Source organism: Tamandua tetradactyla, chromosome 4 (assembly GCF_023851605.1).
Source record: "Tamandua tetradactyla isolate mTamTet1 chromosome 4, mTamTet1.pri, whole genome shotgun sequence".
Lineage (NCBI taxonomy): Eukaryota > Metazoa > Chordata > Mammalia > Pilosa > Myrmecophagidae > Tamandua > Tamandua tetradactyla.
Window position 1 is genome coordinate 118,604,818 of NC_135330.1, and position 20,377 is coordinate 118,625,194.

The 20,377-nt window shown below is 37.6% G+C and overlaps 1 protein-coding gene across 2 annotated transcripts in view; it reads right to left on the reverse strand.

Moving 5' to 3' along the window:
* Nucleotides 1-1,592: 1,592 nt before the first annotated feature.
* Nucleotides 1,593-20,377, reverse strand: part of CNMD (chondromodulin) — a 38,420-nt gene continuing 19,635 nt past the window's right edge. The window contains exons 6-7 of one of the 2 annotated variants that reach the window (XM_077158385.1): nt 20,136-20,302; nt 1,593-3,218 (exon numbers count right to left, since the gene is read on the reverse strand). In XM_077158385.1, coding sequence (XP_077014500.1) covers nt 3,006-3,218; nt 20,136-20,302 — 380 coding nt within the window. In that variant the 3' untranslated portion in view covers nt 1,593-3,005. Of the gene's footprint in view, nt 3,222-20,135; nt 20,303-20,377 lie in introns of both variants that reach the window. The other variant, XM_077158384.1, reaches the window with a different exon arrangement.

Genomic DNA, 20,377 nt, shown 5'->3' on the forward strand with positions numbered 1-20,377 from the left:
AAAATGCTCTGCAAGAAGAAGAAGCCTGTGGATAGCTAAAGCAGTTTAAGAGACAATTAAGTAAAAGCAGTCTGGGGCAAAGAATTACCTGTCTTAACACAATAGAGCACCAAGGAGGAGAGAAAATCTTATTTCATAGAGAGTTGACAGGGCATTTTAATTTCTATAATTGGCAAATTCCTAAGGCAACAAGCAAGCACAAACCCAGGATAGGCACAGGCTCAGAAAAGACAAAAGAGGATCTACATTTCACATTAACCTCTGAAATCTTGATAGATGGGCTAAAGCTCTGAAGAACACCAGCCAACACAGCCAATTAGCAAAGACTGAAAGGTGCTTTTTGCATTGGTTTTATTAGCTACTGACACTGAAGAAAATCTTTTATATCACTAACTGGATAAAGCTTTCAAGAAATAGCTCAGGGACTGGGTTTTAGTCAGTAAAACACTTTAAAATATTAAGATGTACGATGTGCAATCCCAAATACAAGACACGAGAAAGGAAATGATAGCCAATCTAAAGGAACAAGATAAAAATCCAGAAACCATCAATGAAAAAGGCCAGATTTTGGACATACTGGACAAAGACTATTAAAAAGATCATCAGTTTGCTCAAGGAGATAAAACAGAAAGATATGGAAAGGTATCTTGCTTCTTTTTTATCTTTTCTGGACTTGTCCATCCATTTAAATGATACTCTCAAAAAATTTGTCCTCATCTCCCTTCTCTTTTTACTTATCTGTTCTAATAGTTGTAAACCACTGTGTTTATCCTGAAGACTTGTAAATGATTTTTCCTTCAAATCAAGCTTCTCTGTTAAGCTTTAAACTTGCATATCCAACAGTTCAATGGACATTTCCCAGGATGTTTCACTGGCACAATAAATTGCAAGTGACCATAATCAAACTGGCTTCCCCAATCTTTTTTATTTTTTTGGCCTCCTGAATTTCCCAGTCTGGGAAAAGTGACATTTTTTTTCTCACTCCTTACTTTCCAATTAATTACCAAGTCCTGCCTTTACTCCTAAATATTGAAATGCTCTCTTCTCTATTTCTCTTATCTCTACCCTCATTAAGGCCCTCATCTCTCTGGGACTATTGCAGTAGGTTCCTGATTGGTTTTTCTGCTTCCGCTTCCAATTTTGTTCCTCTCAAATCTATCCTTTTAAAGTTACCAATGTGAACCATCTGAAATGGAAACTTAACCAGCCCCAACCTTCACTGGCTCTGTATTACCCACACACAAGGAAAAAAATCCCAAGTTAACCTGCCATATAAGACTCGAGCTTCTTCCTACTTTTCCATCTTGGTTACTTCCTAACTCAACCTGATTACTCACAGCTTCCCCTCTATAACTACACTCAAACTACCCACTCTGCCTGGAGTGCATTTCCTCTGTCTCCTTTGCCTGGCTAATTTCTGCTCATCATTAAAGACCTTGTTTTGGCCTTCTCTTCCTCAAGAAATGAATGCTCCCATATTTACCAAAGCCCTTGGTGTTACCAAACCCTTATTATCTGTATCCTTAAATAGACTATAGGCTTATCTGGGTTGGGATTTTTTTTTTTTTTTTTTTTTTTTTTTTTTGTAAAACCCAATACAGGTTGCTGGGCAGTGGGAGTGGGAGTTGGGGGTAAAGAACTGTTGGCACATATTTGCTTAGTTAATAAAGTGATGACCATTTTATAGAATAAACATGTAAATTACTAACTTACTGTGCAGGAAGTAGCTGTTACCTGAGTGTGATTATCCTGTGTTATTTCAGTCTCTTTTTTTTTTCCTCTGGAGACCTCACTTCTTATATATTCTGTTAAATGCCAGCATGTAAGCGTTGATCTGATAAACCGGTTTTAAGAAAATCTGGATGACTTCACAGACTTTAAGTGGCAAACGTTAGATGTACAGCAATAAGATGTATTCAGAATATGAGACTGTAGTGAGATCAAACCTTTTTGCCATCTCTGAATTCTTGTATTATCATTTTGGAAAACATCTTTTTCCTTATTTAAGTTGTTCTTTAACTCAGAAACTGGGATTCAAAACCAGAATGTCAAATACGTGAAATACTTCCTCATCCTCTTACTCTAATATTGCAATTTCTAAAGACAATCCTTGTTTCTGAGAGACTTTCTTTATGTCATTATGAACAAATAAGCTATTCCTTCTTAGCATATCCGCCACATGGTGCTGTCAGCCCCATTACTAGGAGAGTAACTTATGGGTAATTCAACCACATCAGCAGCCTAATTTGTACTACAAAGCTGGAAATCATGCTTCTTCATGCCCAGTTACCACTTACTGAAAACAGGTTGAAAAGGTATGAAGACGAACTTCTCAGAATGTCAATGAAGTCCTCTTTCTTCCCCATAAATCTGGCTTATCTTTCACTATGTATTTTCTCTTTATCCTAATGCTCTTTTACTGGAGGTGACTTAACATAGGGCAGGCACTTGTAATCACATGCCAGTACATACTAGAGATTAAATAATTTCCCATAAGCTACTACACTGAAATTTACAATATTACTTTCCCATTTTTCTTTTTGTTTATTTGTGATCCTGTTTGGGAACTCGGAGGGCACATTTACAGGATGGGGAAGGATAGTAAAGATTGAGAATAATTGAAGAATTCTGTACAAAAGGAATGCAAGTGTACAATTGAAGTCTGACTAACTGTAAATAATTTTTCATGTTTATTTCAAAATAGCTTGGGAAGACTTAAAAGCAGGTCTTATTGGCAAAGCAAAACAAATAATAAAAAGGAGCAAATAATGAAAGGATGGTTTTAGGGCATTTTAGATTTAAACTACCCTGTCAGTACATTTGCACGTATGGGATAAAGTTCTATAAAGCAACTGAGAAGTAATCATTTAAAGGAGTCAAAAACAATACCATGCAGTTTGAGTGTAAAATACTTTGTGATCCTTCAGCATCAAGATGGCCTCATGCTTCTCTGCTTAGCTCTTCAGTTTACTCTTATTTTGCAGCACCTGGTATATGAAGTGATTTTACACCATGCCCAAGATGCGGGCCACCCACCAGCTACATGGCATGATGACTCGGCAGGCTGAACGGCAACCTTGATAATTATAAGGCCATGGATAATAGCCCCCCAGGGGTTCACAGATCCTCTGGCAGTGGGTGTAGCTCCGCCTGCATTCTGTACAGCAGATTCCTTCATGATCCAGCCTAGGGTCAAATGTCATGCCTTCACCTTCCTGCTGCTGTGAAATAAAAGACAGTTATTTGTGTTTTTTCCTTCATGAGTTTATAGCATGCACATTATTTTTAAATAAGACGCTGAATTTTTCAGTGCTACAAGAAATCAGCATAACCTGCTGTGAGGAGTGTTCAGTCTTGTAATCTGCCCTCAATCACAATTCTTTATGACTTCAACGAACTTTCCCCTTCCAGATCTGTCACTGATAGAATTTTTTTTTTTTAATATTCAAGTTGCTGCATGCCTTTGATGAGCCATGGTTACCACTCAATAGTGACTGACTCAACTTGTTTTTAATAGCAAAACAAAAAGAAAGCATTTTGATTCAAAAGTTGTATTTCTGCCACTGCTAATTTTAAATCAGTGGTATGTTGGTGCCTTCTTGTAGTAATGGCTCCTAGAACTCCAGGAACTGCTTTTTTTAAAACTTATTTTATTGTATAATATTACATACATACAAAGCAAAGAAAGAAAAAGCAATAGTTTTCAAAGCACTCTAATAAGTAGTTACAGCACAAATCCCAGAGTTTGTCATGGGCTACTATACCATCATCTCAGATTTTTCCTTCTAGCTGCTCCAGAACATTGGAGGCTAGAAGAAATAAAATTTTTATCATCACAATCGACTTTTTTTATGTTGTTAAAAATAACATATACAAAAAAGCAATAAATTTCAAAGCACAGTGCAACAGTTACTTGTAGAACAGATTTCAGAGGTTGGTATGGGTTTCAGTTCTCTTATTTTAAAATATTTTTATTGACAAAACATACAAACATTCTTACCGTATGAGCATTCCATATTTGGTGTACAATCAGTGGCTCACAATATCATCACTGGTGTATGTTCATCACCATGATCATTTCTTAAATATCTATCACTCCAGAAAAAAAAAAAAATCTCATACATACCATACCCCTCACCTTTCCCTCTCATTGACCGCTAGTAGTTCCATCCATCCAATATATTTTAACCTTTGTTCACCCTATTTTTTTCCTATACCCCTTAACCACTCCCTTTTGTTGATCACTAGTATTTTACTCTATTCAGTTTAACATTTGTTCCCCATTTATTTTTATCCATATTTTTTACTCATCTGTCCATACTTAGATAAAAGGAGCATTAGACACAGGGTTTCACAATTACACAGTCACATTGTGAAAGCTGTATCATTATAAATCATCTTCAAGAAACATGGCTACTGGAACACAGCTCTACAGCTTCAGGCACTTCCCTCTAGCCACTCTAATACACCTTGAATTAAACAGGGGATACCTGTATAATGCATAAGAATAACCTCCAGGATAACCTCTCAACTGTTCAAAACCTCTCAGCCACTGAGTTCTATTTTGTCTCATTTCTCTCTTTGAGGTTTCTTTTGATATTGAGTCCCAGCTCATTCTAGGATTTCTGTCCCATGTTGTCAGGGAGATTTACACCTCTGGGAGTCATGTCCCATGTAGAGTAGAGGAGGACAGTGAGTTTGCCTGCCATGTTGGTTGAGAGAGAGACCATGTCTGAGCAACAAAAGAGGTTCTCTGGGGGTGACTCTTAGGCCTGATTTTAAGTAGGTTTAGCCTATCCTTTGTGGAGATAAGTTTCATATGAAAAAACCCCAAGATTGAGGGCTTGGCCTGTTGATTTGGTTGTCCCCACTGCTTGTGAGAATATTGGGAATTCGCCAAATGGGGAAATTGAATGTTCCCCCTTTTTCCCCATTCTTCCGAGAGGACTTTGCAAGTATTTCTTTATTCACTGTTCAAATCAATCTGGGATATATCAGGTCATCTGGACAAACTAACAAAATCTCATGCCCTATTCAAGGTTCCATGTACTTAACGGTGTTCAGTTAAACTGTCCATATAAGTTAAATTACGAAGTGCACTAGTCAAAATAAAAATTTTACACCAAATAAACATTTCTTGCTTTTGTCTCACACAGAAGCTGAAGTTTTAAAATATGAATGACCATTATTTTCAACACCCTGCAATATTGACATTCCTTTCTTCTTCATGCAAAAACATTTAAAAATTTTTTACATTTAGTCACTATCAGTGCACACTCTAGGCATTCCTAGATTATACCATCTCAGTCTTGATCGTCTATCTCCTTCTGGTTTCATATGTAGCCCCAGCGCTCATTCCTCTATCATTCTCACATTCAGCTTCATTCAGTGTACTTATATTATTGTGCTATAATCAGGTAGTATTGTGTTACCCATTTTTTTAAACAATCCTGAATTTTTACAATCAATCCTGTTGCACAATCTGTATCCCTTCAGCCCCAATTACCCAATCTCTACCCTCTTTCTATTTCCTGATGACCTCTATTCTTAACTGAAATTCTCCAAATTAATTCATTAATATTAGTTCCTATCAGTGAGACCATATACAGTATTTGTCCTTTTGTTTCTGGCTAATGTCACTCAGAATAATGTCCTCCACATTGTTACATGCTTCATGACTTCATTGTCTTACAGCTGTGTAATGTTCTGTTGTATGTATATACCACAACTTTTTAGCCACTCATTTGTTGATGGACATTTGGGCTGTTTCCATCTCTTGGCAATTGTAAATGCTGCTATAAACACTGCTGTGCAAATGTCCGTTTGTGTCCTTGCCCTCATGTCCTCTGAATAGATAACTAGCAATGGTATTGTTGGATCATATGGCAATTCTATACTTAGCTTCCTGAGGAACTGCCAAACTGCCTTCCACAGCAGTGTACCATTTTACATTCCTACCAAAGTGGATAAATGTGGCTCTTTCTCCACATCCTATCCAGCACTTGTCATTTTCTATTTTATTGATAATGGCTATTCTGGTCAGTGTGAGATATTTCATTGTGGTTTTGATTTGCATTTCATTTCCCTAATAGCCAGGGAATTTGAGCACCATTTTATGTGCCTTTTGGCTATTTGTATTTCCTCTTCTGAAAAGTGACTGCTCATGCCTATTGCCCATTTTTTAATTGGGTTGTTTGTCTTTTTGTTATTGAGGTGAACAATCTCTCTATATTCTGGATACTAGACCCTTATCCGATATGTTGTTTCCAAATATTGTCTCTCCTTGGGTAGGCTGTCTACTTTCTTGACAAAGTTCTCTGATGCACAAAAGTGTTTAATTTTGAGGAGTTCCCATATATCTATTTCTTTATTCAGTGCTCGTGCTTTGGGTGTTAAGATGTAGGAAACCACCTCCTATTACAAGTTCTATAAGATATTTCCCTTTTCTTCTAATAGTTTTATGGTCTTAGCTTTAATGTTTAGGTCTTTGACCCATTTTGAGTTAATTTTTGTATAGGGTGTGAGATATGAATCCTCTTTCATTCTTTTGCATGTGGATATCCAGTTCTCCAAGCACCATTTTATTGAAGAGACTGTTCTGTCCCAGGTGAGTTGGCTTGACTGCCTTTTCAAAGATCACTTGTCCATAGATGAGAGGGTCGCTATCTGAACACTCTATTAGATTCCATTGGTCAGTATAGCTACCTTTATGCCAGCACCATGCTGTTTTGACCACTGTACCTTTGAAATACGCCTTAAAGTTAGGTAGTGTGAGACCTCCAAGTTCATTTTTCTTTCTCAAGATATTTTTAGCTATTCGGGGCACCCTGCCCTTCCAGATAAATTTGGTTATTGGTTTTTCTATTTCTGCAAAATAAGTTTTGGGGATTTGGGTATTGCATTGAATTTATAAATAAATTTAGGTAGAACTGAATCTTAACTATATAAAGTCTTCCAATCCATGAACACTATATGCCTTTCCATTCATTTAGGTCTTCTGTGATTTCTTTTAGCAATTTCTTGTAGTTTTTGTTTGTATAACTCTTTTTTATCCTTAGTTGAATTTAATCCTAAATATTTTATTCTTTTGATTGCAATTGTAAATGACTTTTTCCTTGATTTCCCCCTCATATTGCTTATTACTAGTGTATAGAAATACTATAGATTTTTGAGTGTTGATCTTGTAACCTGCCACTTTGCTGTATTCATTTATTAGTTCTAGTGGTTATGCTGTGGATTTTTCGGGGTTTTTGACATATTTTGCTTCTTCCTTTCCAATTTTGATGCCTTGTATTTCTTTTTCTTGTCTAATTGTTCTGGCTAGAACTTCCAACACAAGGTTGAATAACAGTGGTGACAGTGGAGATCCTTGTCTTGTTCCTGATCTTAGGGAGAAAGCCTCCAGTCTTTTCCCATCAAGAATGATGTTAACTATGCATTTTTCATATATTCCCTTTATCACATTGAGGAAGTTCCCTTCCATTCCTATCCTTTGAAGTGTTTTCAACAAGAAAGGATGTTGAATTTTGTCAAATGCCTTTTCTGCATCAATCAAGATGATCATGTGGTCTTTCTGCTTTGATTTGTTGGTATGGTATGTGTATTAGTTAGGGTTTTCTAGAGAAACAGAATCAACAGGGAACACTTGCTGTTGTCTTATATAAATGTGTCTTACATGACCATGGGAATGCAGAGTCCAGAATCTGCAGGGCAGACTGTGAAGCTGACGATTCCGATGGAGGGTCTGGACAGACTCCACAGGAGAGGCTCACTAGCTGGAGCAGGAAGAGAGCCTGTCTCTTCTGAATCCTCCTTAAAAGGCTTCCAGTGATTAGATTGAGCATCACTCATTGCAGAAGACACTCCCCTTGGCTGATTACAAATGGAATCAGCTGTGGATGTAGGTGACGTGATCATGATTTAATTCTATGAAATTTCCTCATTGCAACAGACAGGCCAGCACTTGCACAACCAGACAAACAGGTACCACCACTTGGCCAAGTTGACACATGAGCCTGACCATGACAGTGTGTTACATTAATTGATTTTATGTTGAACCATCCTTGCATAGCTGGGATGAATCCAGTTTGGTCATGGTGTATGATTCTCCTAATGTGCTGCTGGATTCGATTTGCAAGAATTTTTTTGGAGGATTTTTGCCTCTATATTCATTAGAGAGATTGGTCTGTAGTTTTCTTTTCTTATAGTATCTTTATTTGGCTTTGTTATGAGGGTGATGTTGGCTTCATAGAATGAGTTAGGTGGCCTTCTTTACATTTTCTGAAGAGTTTGAGCAGGGTTGGTACTAATTCTTTCTTGAATTATTGGTAGAATTCACATTTGAAGCCATCTGGTCTGGGCTTTTCTTTTGGGGGAGCTTTTTAATGACTGATTCAATTTCTTTACTCATGATTGGTTTCTTGAGGTCGTCAATTTCTTCTCAAATCAATGTAGTTTTCATGCCTTTCTAGGATGTTATCCATTTCATCAACATTGTCTAGTTTATTAGCATAAAGTTCTTCATAATATCCTCTCATTACCACCTTTATTTCTGTGGTAATGAGATCATAAAATAAATTATTTTATTTATTTGCATCCTCTCCTTTTTGTCAACCTTGTTAAGGGTCCATCAGTTTTTTTTTTTTTTTTATTTTCTCAAAGAACCAACTTCTGATTTTTTTTATTTTCTCAATTGTTTGCATGTTCTCAATTTCATTTACTTCTGCTCTGATCTTCATTATTTCTTTCCTTTTGTTTGCTTTGGGGTTAGTTTGCTGTTCTTTCTTTAGCTATTCCAAGTGAACAGTTAATTCCTCGATTTTTGCTCTTTCTTTTTTGGTATGGGCATTTAAGTCAATAAATTTCACTGTTAGCACTGCCTTTGCTGCATACAAGTTTTGTTTTCATTTTCATTTGCCTCAAGATATTTACTGATTTCTCTTGTAATTTCTTCCTTGACCCACTAGTTGTTTAAGAGTGTGTTGTTGAGCTTTCATATATTTGGGAATTTTCTGGCCCTCTACCTGTTATTGATTTCCAACTTCATTCATTTATGATCTGAGAAGCTGTTTTGTATGATTTCAATCTTTTTAAATTTATTGAGAATTGCTTTGTGACCCAGCATATGGTCTATCCTTGAGAATGATCCATGAGCACTACAGAAAAAGGTATCCCCTGCTGTTGTGGGGAGTAATGTTCTATAAATGTCTGTTAAGTCTAGTTTGTTTATTATATTAATCAAATTCTCTGTTTCTTTACTGATCCTCTGTTTAGATGTTCTGTCCATTGATGAGAGCAGGGAATTGAAGTCTCCAACTATTATGATAGAAGTGTCTATTTCTCTTTTCAGTGTTTGCTTCATGTATTTTGGAGCACTCCAGCTTGGTGTATAAATATTTATGATTGTTATGTCTTCTTGTTGAATTGTCCCTTTTATTAGTACATAGTATCCTACTTTTGTCTCTTTTAACTGTTTTACATTTGAAGTCTAATTTGTTGGATATTAGTATAGCTACTACTGCTCTTTTTTTGATTGTTGTTTGCATGAAATATCTTTTCCCAGCCTTACACTTTCAACCTATGTTTGGGTCTAAAATGTGTCTCCTGTCAACAGCATATAGATGGGTCCTGTTTTTTAATCCATTCTGCGAGTCTCTGTCTTTTGATTGAGGAGTTTAACCCATTAACATTTAGTGTTATTACTGTAAAGGCAGTATTTTCTTCTACCATTTTTGCCTTTTGGATTTTATATGTCATATCTAATTTTTTTCTTTTTACCTTTACTGATAGTCTTCATTTCTCCACTCTTCTCCATACCACTCTCTCCTGTCTTTCCTATCTGCCTCTAGTGCTCCCTTTAGTATTTCTTGCAGAGCCAGTCTCTTGGCCACAAATTCTCTCAGTGATTTTTTTTGTCTGGAAATGTTTTAATTTCCCCCTCTTCTTTTTTGTATGGGCAAGCACTGGGAATCAAACCCAGGTCTCTGGCATGGCAGGTGAGAATTCTGCCACTGAGCTACTGTCACACCACCCTCCCCCTCATTTTTTAAAAAAATGTTTATTAATTTAAAAAATTACAAGAAAGAAACACAAATATTCCTAACATATGCTCATTCTGTTCTACATATATAATCAGTAATTCACAATATCATCACATAGTTGCATATTCATCATCATGATCATTTCTTAGAACATTTGCATCAATTCAGAAAAAGAAATGAAAAGACAACAGAAAAATAAAATGAAAACAGAAAAAAAAGTATACATACCATACCCTTTACCCCTCCCTCTCATTGATCACTACCATTTCAAACTAAACTTATTTTAACATTTGTTCCCCCTATTATTTATTTTTATTCCATATGTTCTACTCATCTGTTGACAAAGTAGATAAAAGGAGCATCAGATAAAAGGTTTTCACAATCACACAGTCACATTGTGAAAACTATATCATTATTCAGTCATCATCAAGAAACATGGCTACTGGAACACAGCTCTACATTTTCAGGCAGTTCCCTCCAGCCTCTCCACTACATCTTGGATAACAAGGTGATATTTACTTAATGTGTAAGAATAACCTCCAGGATAACCTCTCAACTCTGTTTGGAATCTCTCAGCCATTGACACTTTGTCTCATTTCACTCTTCCCCCTTTTGGTCAAGAAGGTTTTCTCCATCCCTTGATGCCGGGTCTCAGCTCATTCCAGGGTTTTTCTCAATCCCTTGATACTGAGTCTCAGCTCATTCTAGGATTTCTGTCGCATGTTGCCAGGAAGGTCCACAAAACTGGTAGTCATGTCCCACGTAGAGAGGGGGAGGGTGGTGAGTTTGCTTGTTGTGTTGGCTGGAGAGAGAGGCCACATCTGAGCCACAAAAGAGGTTCTCTTGGGGGTGACTCTTAGGCCTAATTTTAAATAGGCTTGACCTATCCTTTTTGGGGTTAAGATTCATATAAACAAACCCCAAGACTGGGGGCTCAGCCTATAACTTTGGCTTTCCACACTGCTTGTGAGAATATCAAGAATTCAACTTGGGGAGGTTGAATTTTCCCCCATTCTCACCATTCCCTGAAGGAGACTTTGCAAATACTTTTCCATTCAGTGATCAAATCACTCTGGGATTCATTGGGGCATCACTCTGGACAAACCAACAAAATCTCGTATCCTACCCAAGGTTCCATGTACTTATGTTGTTCAACCAACTATCTACATAAGTTACATTAGGAGATGCACTAGTTAAAATATAAATTTTGTACCAAATAAACATTTTTGCTTTAGTCTCACACATAAGTTGAAATTTTAAAATATGAATTACCATCTATTTTTAGCACCCTTCAGTAATGACATTCCTTTGTTCTTCCTCATGCAAAAACATTTTTTTAATTTGTACATTTAGTCACTATCATTATACACTCTAGGCATTCCTAGATTATACCATCTCAATCTTTATTGTCTGTCTTTCTTTGTGATTTTATTTATGCCCCCAGCCCTCTTCCCTCTATCATTCTCACATTCAACTTCATTCAGTGTTTTAACTTAATTGTATTACAGTTAGGTGGTATTGTGCTGTCCATTTCTGAGATTTTATAGTCAGTTCTGTTGCACAATCTGTATCCCTTCAGCTCCAATTACCAAGTATCTTATCCTATTTCTATCTCCCTATGGTCTCTGTTACCAATGAAATATTCCAAGTTTATTCACTAATGTCAGTTCATTTCAGTGAGATCATACAGTATTTGTCCTTTTGTTTTTGGCTAATCTAACTCAGCATAATGTCCTTGAGGTCCATCCATGTTGTTACATACTTTATAACTTTATTCTGTCTTACAGCTGCATAATATTCCATCATATGTATATGCCACAGTTTGTTTAGCCACCCGTCTGTTGATGGACATTTTGGCTGTTTCCATCTCTTGGTAATTGTAAATGATGCTGCTATAAACTTTGGTGTGCAAATGTCCATTTGTGTCCTTACCCTCATGTCCTTTGAGTAGAGACAGCATGCAGATGATGGGTCCTGTTTTTCAATCCATTCTGCCAGTCTATGTCTTTTGATTGGGGAGTTTAATCCATTAATATTTAGTATTATTACTGCACAGGTAGTACTTTCTTCTACTATTTTGCCTTCTGGATTTTATATGTCACAGCTGATTTTCCTTCTTTTTACCTTTACTCATAGTCTTCCTTTCTACACTCTTCTCCACATCTCTCTCTCCTGTCTTTTCATATCTGCCTCTAGTGCTCCCTTTAGTATTTCTTGAAGAGCTGGTCTCTTGGTCATAAATTCTCTCAGTGATTTTTTGTCTGAAAATATTTTAATTTCACTCTCATTTTTGAAGGACATTTGCTGGATATAGAATTCTTGGTTGGCAGTTTTTCTCTTTTAATAATTTAAATATATCACCCTGCTATCTTCTCACCTTCATGGTTTCTGCTGAGAAACCTATGCATAGTCTTATTGGGCTTCCCTTGTATGTGGTGGATTGCTTTTCTCTTACTGCTTTCAAGATTCTTTCTCTTTGACCTCTGACATTCTGAATAGTAAATGTCTTGGAGTACATCTACTTGGATCTATTCTGTTTGGGCTGTGCTGCACTTCTTGGATCTGTAATTTTAAGTCTTTCATGAGAGTTGGGAAATTTTCAGTGATAACTTCCTCCATTAGTTTTTCTCCTCCTTTTCCCTTCTCTTCTCCTTCTGGGACACCCACAACACGTATATTCGTGTGCTTCATATTATCATTCAATTCCCTGAGTCCCTGCTCATATTTTTCCATTTTTCCCTGTATTTTCTTTTTCTTGTCGGATTTCAGATGTTCCATCCTCCAGTTCACTAATCCTATGTTCTGCCTCTCAAAATCTACCGTTGTAGATTTCCATTGCTTTTTTCATCTCCTCTACCGTGCCTTTCATTCCCATAAGTTCTGTGATTTGTTTTTTCAGACTTCTGATTTCTTCTTTTTGTTCATTCCTTGCCTTCTTTATATCCTCCCTCAATTCACTGATTTGGTTTTTGATGAGGTTTTCCATGTCTGTTTGTATATTCTGAATAAATTGTTTCAGCTCCTGTATCTTATTTGAATTGTTGGTTTGTTCATTTGACTGGGCCATATCTTCAATTTTCCTAGTGTGATTTGTTTTTTTGCTGGCATCTAGGCATTTAATTACCTTAATTAGTTCATTCTGGAGATTGCTTTCACTTCTTTTACCTTGGGTTTTCTTGCTGGATGAATTTGTCTATCTGTTCTTTGACATTCAGTTCAGTTTTATCTGGACCTCTAGCTTAGGTTTTGTTTAACAGAGGAGAAGTTTTCAGTTCTTGTTTTCTTGTTTCTTGCCCTGCTTGTATGGTGCCTTCCCCCCACACACACACTTAGGAGGGTCTACTTAGGTATTATAGACCCCAGCTGGATCTTCCCAGACTAAACTGGCTTCCTCTCAGGAGGAAAGAGTCACCTGGTCAGTTTTCCCTGAGGGTGAGATGCCCAGCAGGTTGAAAGACTTTCCTGTGAAGTCTCTGGACTCTGTTTTTCTTATCCTGCCCAGTATGTCTTGCTTGTCTGCCTGCAGGTCCCACCAGCATAAGATGATGCGGTACCTTTAACTTTGGCAGACTCTCCCTGCTGGGGGCATGGTAGAGACAGAGGAGAGGTAGTAGGCTGGTTTTAATGGCTTCAAATTACCAAGCCCTGGTGTCTGAACTCCTTGAGGGAGGAATTCCACCTGAGTTGGGCTTCACCCCTCCCCTGGGAAGGCACAGGCTCCAGACAAGCCGTAAAACGAGCTTGTTTCTGCCTATGCCTGGGGCAGTTGCAGTCTGAGGAGCCCTGCCGCTGTATCCAAAGGCAGTCAAGCCTTTGTAGAAACACAGTCATAAAAATCTCTGTTTCCTTTTTTTTTTCTTTTTCCATCAGCCCTTTCCCTTTGGCGCTGGGGCAAAAATGAGCAACCTCCGCTTTGACCAAGTTCACCTGAGCTGGGGGCCTATTTTTAGTAGTCAGAATTTGTTAATTAATTCCACAATTGGCATTTGGTGAGGCTCAGCCCCTGATGCTGGTAAAGTCTCTTTCATTTCCCCTCTGGGAAGCAGCCTGTGGGATCTTTTCCCTCATTTTTGAAGGAGAATTTTGCTGATATAGAATTCTTGGTTGGCAATTTTTAGAATCTTAAATATATCACACCCTGGTCTTCTCACCTCCATGGTTTCTGCTGAGAAATCTATGCATAGTCTTATTGGGCCTCCCTTGTATGTGATGGATTGCTTTTCTCTTGCTGCTTTCAAGATTCTCTCTCTCTTTTTGACATCTGACATTCTGATTAGTAAGTGTCTTGGAATATGTCTACTTGGATCTATTCTGTTTGTGGTGTGTTGCACTTCTTGGATCTGTAATTTTAAGTCTTTCATAAGAGTTGGGAAATTTTCACTGATAATTTCCTCCATTAGTCTTTCTCCTCTTTTTCCTTTCTCTTCTCCTTCTGGGACACCCACAACATGCATATTCATGTGCTTCATGTTGTCATTCAATTCCCTGAGTCTATGCTCATATTTTCCCATTCTTTACCCTATACTTTGTATTGCTTGTTGGATTTCAGATGTCCCATCCTCCAGTTCCCTAATCCTATCTTCTGCCTCTTGAAATCTAACATTGTAGGTTTCCATTTTTTTTTTTTCATTTCTTCTATTGTGGCTTTCATTCCCATAAGTTCTGTGATTTGTTTTTTCAGGCTTTCAATTTCTTCTTTTTGTTCATCCCTTGCCTTCTTTATATCCTCCCTCAATCTATTGATTTGATTTTTGATGAGATTTTTCCATGTCTGTTTGAACATCCTGAATTAATTGTTTCAAATCTTGTATCTCATTTGAATTACTGGTTTGTTCCTTTAACTGGGCCATATCTTCAATTTTCTGAGTATAATTTGTTACTTTTTGCTGGCGTCTAGGCATTTAATTTCCTTAATTAGTTTATTCTGGAAATTGTTTTCACTCTTTTACCTAGGATTTCCTTGGCTGTTCTTTGACATTTAGTTCAGTTTATCCTAGACCTCTAGCATAGGTTTTCTTTAATGTATCAGAATTTTTCAGTTCATGTTTTCTTGTTTCTTGCCCTGCCTGTTTGGAGGTACTTTTTTCTTAGACGGGTCTACTTAGATATTATAGACCCCAGTCAGATTTTCCCAGACCACACTAGCCTCTTCTCAGGAGGAATGAGTCATCTGCATCAGTTTTTCCTGAGGGTGAGACCCAGCAGGTTGCCAGACTTTCCTATGACACCTCTGGACTCTGCTTTTCCTCTCCTGTCCATTATGTGGTGCTTGTCTGCCCTCGGTTTCCCACCAGTATAACGTGATGTGGTACCTTTAACTTCAGCAGACTCTCCCTGCTGGGGGCATGGTTGAGACAGAGGAGAGGTGGTAGGCTGGCTTTAATTGCTTCAGTTTTTCAGTCCCCGGGGTCTGAATTCCTTGAGGGAGGGATTCCACCTGAGCTGGGCCCCACCCCTCTCCTGGGGAAGGCACCACCTCCAAGGAATTAACCAGCCTCTTTGTCTCTCATACAAGCTTAATTCCACCCTTGTCTGGGGCAATTGGAGCCTGAGAAGCCTTGCAGTTTTATTAATGAGTAGTTAAGCAGTAGAAACAAAGCAACAACAAAAAATCCTTTTTCAGAGCAGAGCCCCATTTCTCAGGTTTGTTGATCAAGAGCTTAAGTTGATATACTGCTCTATGTATCTCCAGGTCCTATGAGTCCCCTCTTTTTTAGGGTCCAGACCTTTTCAAGTGTTTTGTGCTGTCCAATCCAAAAAACTTGTTCTTTGCTTTGTTTTTAGTCAGCCCTGGCCCCTCTGCACAGGGCAAAAACTAGTAATTTTAGCTCTTATTCGAGGTTTATTGGAGCTGGGGGCCTATTTTCAGTAGTTAGAATTTGTTAATTAATTCCACAATTGGAGCTTGGTTGAGCTAAGCACCGGCTGCTAGTAAAGTCTCTTTCCTTTCCCCTCTGGGAATGAGCCTAGGGAGAGGCACTGGCCTTCACGGTTTGGGGGACTCACAGTTCTGTGTGGGATCGCAACTGATCCAGCTTGTCCAGACTGGTGTACACTGTGTGTCCTGTCACTGATGTGAATGCAGCAGTTGTTCTGTACTATTCCTGGCTATTAACTAGCTGCTCTGGAGTACAAACTAAATTCCACATCTCACTAAACCACCATCTTGGAACATTTCTGTGCATTCAGTTCTTTTATTTTTAGTTTTTACTTCTAGCTCTAAGATACTGGAGACTAAAAGAAATATCAATATAACGATTCAGCAATCATACTCATTTGTTAAACCCTACCTACTCTGTATGATTCCACCTCACCTTTGATCTTTCTCCCACTCTTTAGGGGTATTTGGGCTATGCCCATTATAACTTTTTCATGTTCGAAAGGCCTGTCAGTAATACGGGGTAGGGAGATGGAACTAGCTGACATTCTGGAGAGGCTGGCCCCTCTAGGTTCCAGGACCTATCTGGTCCAGGGACCGATCTGGGAGTAGTAGGTTTTAGAAAGTTACCCTAGTGTGTGGAACCTTTGTAGAATCTTATACATTGCCCTAGGTGTTCTTTAGGATTGGCTGGAATGGTTTTGGTTGGGGTTTGGTAAGTCTAACTAAAGCTTGAGTAAGTGTGACCTCCAGAGTAGCCTCTCAACTCCACTTGAACTCTCTCAACCACTGATACCTTATTTGTTATACTTCTTTTCCCCCTTTTGGTCAGTATGGCATTGCTGATCCCACAGTGCCAGGGCCAGGCTCATTCCTGGGACTCATCTCCTATGCCGCCAGGGAGACTTTCCTACCCCTGGATGTCATATCCCATGTAGTGGGGAGGGCAATGATTTCACTTTCAGAGTTGGACTTAGAGAGAGTGAGGTCACATCTGAACAACAAAAGAGGTCCTTTAGAAGTAATTCTTAGGCATACTTATAGGTAGGTTAATCTTTTCCACTAGATACATAAGCTTCACAAGAGCAAGCCTCAAGATCAAGGGCTTGCCCTTTTGATTTGGGCCAGGGGCCACATTTTGGAACTTGCTGAATTTTGTTAATGACAGATTTCAATTTCAGTTGCATTGGCTCTGAGAACATTGTCAAGTATTCTACCTTCATTGCAACAACAGAATAGGGATGTTATCTCCATGGGGAAATAAGAGGTCTGAAACACCCAGAGGAAAAGGTATCATAACAATAAGTAAACATTCAAGACCTTAAACTTTTCCCCTCTGGTTTCTATGTGCCATTATCACTTTACATAAACACAAAATTACATTCAGTAAAAATTGCCTACAAAAGTACTCATTTTCACTGCTGGAGAGATCACAGAGCTGGAGTGAACTTGCCCTTTGCTCAATTTACTTATCCTTTTCAAAGATTTCTGAGGGTATAGATCCTGCATCTTCTTTTTCATGGTACTGAATTATATTGCCAAGAAACACTTATCTTTAATGTAAATCCTTGCTTCAGCTTAAATTGTTTTCAATTTAAAACAATTTTAAATATGTTCAGTTTTGGGAGAGATACATCATTGGACAGGTTAGGCCTGGGCAAAGTGACCAAAACAACCCTCTAGTCTTTTCTGATAACATTATAATCATTTTCAAACATACTGAAAGGGTATGGAAATAGTATTGTGAACACCAATACACTCGTCTTCTAGACGTAACCATTGTTAACCTGTTATTAAATTTACTTCATCTGTTTTTTTTTTCCTGATGTATTTTAAGTAAAATTTGAAGTGGCTTTAAAGAGAATCGAAGGCATTGTAACATTTCATGCAAAAATATATTAGAACATGCCTCCCAAATAGGAGGATATCTCCTTATACAACTACAATGCCATTACATACCTAACAAAATTAACAATTCCCTGACACTCTATTGTCACCAAAATACTGTTTATTGTCTTAACTCTCTTATACCATTCTTTTTCATCCTCTAGACTCTTTTCTCTCTCTCTCTTTTTTTTTTTTTTGCATGGGCAGGCACCAGGAATCGAACCCAGGTCTCCAGTATGGCAGGTGAGAACTCTACTGGCTGAGCCAAAGTGACCTGCCCTCTTATCTCTTTTGAAATGCTCTCATCAGGGTTAGAAAAAAAAAAGAATGACCACCTCATTAATTAATTAACTGTAGCTGACTTCTTAGGGGCAGGGTGAATCAAAAGGACTTCTGTTGTGGCATTTCCTCATCTGAGTGTTTGACAGGGGTTTGTTAGGAATAAAAAATTGAGAGGAAATTTCAGGTTCTTGCTCTAAACTATTTTCTCAAAGGCATATGTGGAATGTGCGATCACAGGGAAGGGTTTCTGATTAAAGCTCAACATATGATAAAGAAAAAAAAATTTATGTAATTGGAGTTTTTCAGGGGATAGGTATCATCCCTGATGCCCTCATCCATTGAACCAGATTCAGCCAACCTAGCTACTTGGGGAATAAACTACATTAAATTTTCTGTTTTCCTATTTAGGTTTTATTTCCTTTTTATTATTCTCTGAGCTTAGAGAATGAAATACTGTGATGTCCTGAATTTCTGATAAGCCTTGAGTTATTTAAAAAATTCTTTTTGCTCTAAATCTAAAATATATTAATATAAAATGATAAACTAGAAAATATATTTGCAGCACATTGCAAATAGTGTGGGACTGAACAGGCTACATAGAAAAAATATACAAAATACTTATCAGTGTATGAAAAAATGCTCAACCTTGCACATAATTAAAGATAGGCACAATAAACAACCATGAGATATACTTTTATATCCAAGAGATTAGCAAAGATAAAGAAAAAGTTTGAAAAGAAATGAGTCCTGTCATTACCATTTGCAGGTGTGTAGCTGGTGTGATTCCTTGGAAGACAATTTGGTATCCTCCACTGAAATGTAAAATTCCCATTTACTTTGACCCAGTGGACCCATGCTTCAGTTTATATGTTAAAGATATACTCACACATGTGTACAAGAGATATAACAGCTGGCGCTGAGCAGGTGCTTATTACTTTGTGCCAAGCATTGTGTTTCAAGTGCATTATCCCATGTAACCCTTCCTATGAGGCATTTCATCCAGACCCTAAAAGGCATGTACTAGGTTGTATACTTTAACAGTATTTGTAACAGCGTAACTTAAATGTCCATCAAAGCAGAACTAGTTAAATTTCAGTAGATCAGTCTATGCAGTGGGAATACTATGAATGTAGTAGATCTGTGGGGGAGATATAGAATAACCTCTATACTATATATAACTGTAAAGAAAGCAAGATTCAGAATATCTGTATGCTCTCATTTGTGTGAAAAAGAAAAGATGTGTCTGTGCATACTTGCTTGTTCAGAAAAACTGGGCACATAGTCATCAATGGGTTGCTCTGGGAAGGGTGTATAGGGTGGAAGGGAGGCTCACTTTTCATTATATGCTTTTGTGTACTCTTTTTTAAAAACATACGTATGCAGTATTTTTCAATTAAAAAACTACTTAGAAATAAATATTTATTATTCTCCTTTCACTCCCCAGAACATAGAGTAATAATAAATATTCATTTGTCGATTTGAAATTTTTTAGCACTTTGTAATTAAATATAATAATTTTAAAATATAATTTAATAATTAAATATAAAACCAGTGTCATAATTATAGACATTGGTTCTCAATGTTTCAGTGTAAAGTGTTTTGTCTATGTGTGAGTCTGTCTCCCTGACTGGACTGTGAGCAACCAACACAGAAGTTTCAGCTGACTCTGTGCCTGCACAAGACTTGGAAATGAGCAGGTATTCAACCAATGTTTGTTGAATGGATGAATAAACTGGATATAAAGGGAGAAAGAGAGTATTTTCAGTCTGTGTGTTAACTCTAAAAGATGCACTGTGGGAAACATTCTTAAATAATCAAATTCCCAGTACGAATTTGTTTTAATGAATTTGTCTGTGACTCAGAAGGAGCGTACAGAAAACCACTCTGAAAAAGGGTTATAGCTAATCAGGATTTTACGGTTTGTATTTTTAAAAATAAGTGAGTAAAAGTCTTCATTGCTCATTTTGAAACTTTGGTAGAAACACCACCATTTCAATGTTATATTTAATGCATCAGTCTGGCTAAGTCATGGAAACAATAGCACTCACGTGGTAAGGGTTCTCTGGATTGAAGGGTTCGGAATCCTCTTGTACACTGGGTCTAGTTTCATTGTTCAGTCTTCCAGAGCCTGGGTTGCCCCGTGGTCCACTATTTGGTCTTCTTGTGGTAGTTTGAACAATTCTTCTTACCACTTCTCTTCTTTCTCTCTGGATTTCTGCAAAAATTGCTGTAAGTTAATTTCTTTTTATTTTAAGAATTAAGGAAATTAGATCTGCATTTGTCAGGGAGA